General features: G+C 38.5%; 1 protein-coding gene across 1 annotated transcript in view; it reads right to left on the bottom strand.

The window, feature by feature from the left end:
- DDX18 (DEAD (Asp-Glu-Ala-Asp) box polypeptide 18) overlaps positions 1-5,611 on the bottom strand; it is a 15,782-nt gene that overhangs the window by 5,742 nt on the left and 4,429 nt on the right. Inside the window, exons 3-8 of the mRNA XM_012728926.1 lie at positions 5,012-5,149; positions 3,580-3,715; positions 3,159-3,259; positions 2,842-3,041; positions 2,628-2,742; positions 446-585 (exon numbers count right to left, since the gene is read on the bottom strand). Of these exons, the coding sequence (XP_012584380.1) occupies positions 446-585; positions 2,628-2,742; positions 2,842-3,041; positions 3,159-3,259; positions 3,580-3,715; positions 5,012-5,149 (830 nt within the window). The remainder of the gene's footprint in view (positions 1-445; positions 586-2,627; positions 2,743-2,841; positions 3,042-3,158; positions 3,260-3,579; positions 3,716-5,011; positions 5,150-5,611) is intronic.

Genomic DNA, 5,611 nt, shown 5'->3' with positions numbered 1-5,611 from the left:
AAAGTTAATACCTGCAGAGATTTTTTAATCATCAAAAGATTCAACCTTAAAAGTTTTATGCTTGATCTACCTAGTCTGGACCTTTGTCACCTCATTTCCAATCTTCTATAGCTACACATCTGAAATCAGTTTCTCCATCTTCTAACTCACCTTCTATCTTATAGCAAGATCTTTTGTTATTGTTGCTACTGCATCCAAAACTAGCAGTATTAATAATGCCTTCCATATGGCAAATGGTTAAGATTAAGAGTAAAGACAGCTGATTAAATTTCTCAAAATTCAAGAGATAAAAACATAAGCAGATACTCAAAATCCAAGTTTAGCATATTTTAATTAAAAGTTCATAAACCATTTTCTTTCCAGATGATCTGCCAAAGAAATCCTAAAAAACTATAAGGATCCACTAAAATAAATACTTGAAATTTAAGATATTGACAGAAAGTACCTGCTCAAGACCATCCACTGTGGCATTAGCTTTATCATCATCAACACCAACATACAGTGGCTCCTTTTTCAGAGAAATCCGAGCCAGATCTTCAACTTTCCGAGTTTGTGTGGCAGAAAAGAGCATGGTCTGTCTCCGTGCTGAAAGCAGATACATATAAAAATAACCCAATCTTTCAGGGATTCTTCATAGTTGCTTCTCTCTCAAATACAGGTGCCCCAAAGATAATCAACAGGAATGGGAGAGGTATTATTGCTAGAGATATTCAAAGACTAAAGATAAATAATCATGATCATTTTTATGTCCATAAATTTGACAACTTAGATGAAGTGGACAATTTCCTTGACACTGAAGTTTACTCAAGAAACAGAAAACCAGAATCACCTTATACCTACTAAAGAAAATGTACTTAAAATATTTAAGCAGAGAAAATACCACTCCCAAAGGTCTCCAGTGGGGAGTTCTATCAAACATTTAAGGAACAAGTATCACCAACTGTTCAGAAAGTCTAGAGGACATTTCAAAATGCATTCCACAAAGTTAAGCAACTATTTCTGAATAAAGGACAACTACAAAAAATCTACAGCGGATACCATGTTTAATGGTGAAAGACTGAAGCTAAGCAATGAGGCAGAGATGATCTCTCTGCCACTTCTAGTTAGTATTATTTTGTAAGTTCTGGCAAGTGTAAGAAATACATTAAGTAACATTTTATTAACTTTTTAATTTGCAAATGACACCACTGCCTATGTAGAAAATCCAGTGGATTACCTGGAATGTCATAGTGAACAATCCAGTTGAGTAACAGATACAGAATCAATATACAAAAAACAACAAATAATGATTTGAAGTAAAAAAAAAATGAAACATTAGGGATGATTCTGACAATGAATGTGTAAAAACCAGTACAATGAAACCTCTAAAACACTGTTGAGAGGAATTCAAGCGCTGTCAATGGAGATTCATCTTATTCACAGATCAAGCAACTAATAAACATTTTGTACCAATGATCTTTATTCAATACAGTCCTAATCAAGATCTCAGATGACTGTTTTAGGGGATATAAACTGACAAACTGATTCTAAAACTGATATAGATATGCAAAAGGGACGAATAGTCAAAGCAGCTGTGAGGAAGTGGCACTTTCATACATTGCTAAAGGCACTGCAAAATGGCGTGAGTCAGAACCATATACCGTCACTCCATTCCTAGCTACTCAAGAGAAAATATACGCTCAGAAAAAGTGATACATATGAATGTTCACAGCAACTTTACTTGTAATAGCCAAAACCTTTAGCCATCACAATCAGCAGCTCTTAGGAATTGAATGGCTAAACAAGGTGGAGCATTTTACACACTGGGATGCTGCTGAAGAATGAAGCACTGGTACTTGAGGCAGGATGGATGATGGATCATCACAGAATTTGCAAAGCAAAATATCAGACAATAAGTGTAAAACAATATGAAACCTTTCACATAAATCTCTAGGAAATGCAACTGATCTAAGGTGACAGAAAACTGACTGACAGCCCCTTGGGAGAGAGTGTGACTGAGAGATGGGAATAAAGGGAAGGAATACAAAAGCCACACAAAGAAATTTTTGAGTGTTATGGATATGTTCACTGTATTGATTGATGTTTTCAGACTAAACATGTCAAAACATACCAAATTGTGCATTTAGAACGTGTTGAAGACCATTAGTGAACTGTGTGCCAACAGAGCATTAAAAAAACAAATCATATAAGGAATGGGATCATGGCCTATTACAGCATAAACAATTTTAATATAATTATTATAACCAAGGTGGGGGGGCAGTGGGGAGTTCATAGCTACTGTATAAATTTCTAGTATTCATATAGGAATATCCCTCACCTATTCCCAACAGTTTTTTTTTTAAAGATTTATTTATGCATACAAGAACTGGGGTACATACAAGAACAGAGATATGGGAGGTGAGAGGATTCAACAGAGACAGAGTGGGGAATGAAATACTCTGCTGAAGGGAGTGGGTAAGGCAGGAGAGGTCTGCTGTGCATGTGGGTCACCTCCCTGGCTGGGGCTCAAACTCATGCTGCAGTGGCTGTAGATAGCTTCCTAGTGCTGCGCTCTAATCCCTTGTGCCTCCAAGGAGGGCCCTCCTCCCAAAAGTTTTTACAAACCACATGCCATGCCACCTACTTACTTGGCAGAAGTTTAATAATTTGTTTTAATTCCTCTTCAAACCCAACATCCAAGATCCGATCAGCCTCATCAATAACCAGACACTGCAGGTTTTTATACATAAACCCTGGGGTATTCTGACAAAACAGGAAACAAAGAAAACTATTAGCTGTCAGGTTTTTCTTTCACCCGGAACAATGAGACAAGTCCAGTACTTCCTAAGAGAGTTCTCTTACTTGCATATGGTCCAGGAGACGACCTGGCGTGGCCACAATGATGTTGATCCCATTGGCAAGTTTCTGTGCCTCAGCAGATCTGTTGCTGCCACCCATTATTAGCCCATACGTGTGAACATGGTGTGTCATCAGCTCCTTAAGAACACCAAAAGTCTGCATGGCCAGTTCCCTAGTAGGTGAGAGGATAAGGACTCCTGTTCCTAAACCACAAAAAGTAACACATGTCTGTAAAATCCTGACCTACCATCACAAGTCTATAACAGTCACATTCAACTTCTAGTGAAATGAGGGCTGAAATAATCCGATCAAAGGCTTACCATTCCTGGGCATGAACTTCAATTTTACAATGAGTTCCACTGCAGGGATGAGAAAGGCAAGGGTTTTGCCACTACCTGTTTTTGCAGCTGCTAGAAGATCCCTAAATATTAAAAAAAGAAGACATTTGGTCTACTAATCCAGCACTTATTTATGAAATACTTTTCATGCACTACCACGTTTTAGACGAACATGAAAAAGGACACAGCCCCCACCTTCTCTGTCTCTGAAATCCATCACTTGGGTGAGAAATAACTCAGAAGAACAGTGCTATAAATCAAAAGTAAGCTTTCTCCAAATATCAGTAACTTAAGCCTTTAATGCAGATAATCCAACACAGTGTAAAATCAACAATGTTTTAATTCTTTTAATGTAGCATTAAGGATTGAAACCGTAATGCTCAAACATCATTGTTAATCATACCTGCCTTCCAGAAGTGGTTTGATACTTTTATGTTGAATTTCTGTCATATTCGTAAAGCCCATTTCTTTTATTGCCTTTAGAGTGTTCTCATTGACAAGATTAGTTAGGGAGTCAAATGAGGTATCCTCAAAAGCTCCTAAAGGGAAGAAAATTTATCATTAATAAATTTATCTTTTAATTGTTTATAGTCAGCTGCCCAAATAAGCTTTGCTTATTGAAAGCACTTCTGGGTTGGAATCAAGCTTCCAGTGAGAAAAGACTAAAACAACCGTTACTATGTAATATTAAAAGGGCGACTTAAACCGTTGAAGCTTCTTCACTGCTTGATGGCTGATTATGAAGTCTGGAGCCTATCCTGTCACAAAATAACAAAGGATGGGTCCCCACTGTCTTCTGAGTATGAAGTCTATTGAAAGAATACCTACTCTCATTCTCCAAAGTAAGTGGGAAGAGTCAGCTATAGACAGATTATAAAATTTATCAACAGAGTGGTTCTTTACAGGGAAAGGGCATCAAAATCACCCAGGGGTCTCCCCTCCCCTGCATGTCCTGGCAGCAACAAGGCATTTAACACTGGCACTCACGATGTCTTGGGTTGGCCAATTCTTGTTGTGAGGTGGTCCTTGTACATTATAGTATGCCCTGCAGCACTCCTGAACTGTAGAGGCCAGTAGCCAGTCTTCAGTCCTGGCAACCACAAATGTTAGTGGCCAACCCTTCTTGATTTGCCAGGGACAGAGGTTGTTTATGGCTTGCAGGAGTTTCAACACTAAAATGGGCAAATTCTAGACAAACTGGCCTGAGTTGGTTACCCCTGGGAGGCAAAACTTCCCTGTCTGACAACCACAGCCATAACTATGCAATTTTAATAAAATTGTTCTGGGGTTGGGCCTCAGCATTTTAATAAACAACCATCCAAGCCAAACAACTCAGTAACTATTAGATGTGTCTGCGTAGGAGCAATTGATTTTAGATTTTTGTTTTAAACAGGGAAGGTGGATTTAGTGAATATCCTGCATAGGAGAAGGAGGTAGATGGGAGAGGTCTCCAGTCTAGACGCTTGACTTTATAAAGATACAAATACCAAAGGAGGCCAACCCAGCACATGTCCCTCTGCAATGTTAATTTTATCACACTTTCAGTAGTAACTGAGCCAGGATCAAACTCACTGCAGACTTTTAGTCCAATGACTTTCCTACTACAAGGTGGAACAAGCTTCAAAAAATTCACAAACCAAAGGAACAAAGGGTCCTAGAAGCTGTGTGCAGATCAAAACATTCAGTATTAGGAATGAAGAGAAGAAAAAAATAGAGAAGAAGAACTAAAGGACACAAAGTGTAACATAAAAAGCAACAAAGGAACTTCAAATCCTGTATTCCAGAAGGGCATGCATTTTAAAGATGATGTAGTTGTAAAACTTCCTGGTGGTTACCTGTCAGTCCCAGAGGTAGACTGGGCACCTCACTGTCCTCTTCCTCGTCACCGGGCTTCTCCACACTATCTTCTGCTTCTTCAGGAGCCTGGTCATCTTCAGATTCCCCTTGGTCTTCAACTTTTGCTTTTTTGGTATCTTTGATTTTAAAGATTAAAACATTTTTTCCCTTCAAATAACAGTATCAAATATATTGCAAAACAAAAGATGGGTGATGCAACAAGATGTATCTTCAAAAGTTTAATACATTACACACTTTTAATTTACTAAGAATGTATCTTTTGGGGCCTTCCCTGATGGCACAACAGGTTAAATCACAGCACTACAAAGCTATCTGCAGCATGAATTCAATCCTGGGCCAGAGAGGTGACCCACACGGCACAGCCAACCTCTCCTATCTTATCTATTGCTCCTCTCAGCAGTGTACTTTAGTGAATCTGCCTGTTCTGCTCCCCACTGCCTCTGGCTGTACCCCAGTTCTGAATGAATGAATAAATCAATCTTAAAAAAAAAAAAAGTTTCTTTTATGATTAAAGATCTGGTTATACTTTAACACCCAGGGACTCATGCATGTTTGCCAACAAAACTTCACTTTCTAGG

This window comes from Condylura cristata, unplaced genomic scaffold (genome assembly GCF_000260355.1).
Source record: "Condylura cristata isolate star-nosed mole 26May11 unplaced genomic scaffold, ConCri1.0 scaffold00002, whole genome shotgun sequence".
Lineage (NCBI taxonomy): Eukaryota > Metazoa > Chordata > Mammalia > Eulipotyphla > Talpidae > Condylura > Condylura cristata.
This window is presented reverse-complemented; position numbering and strand designations above follow the sequence as displayed.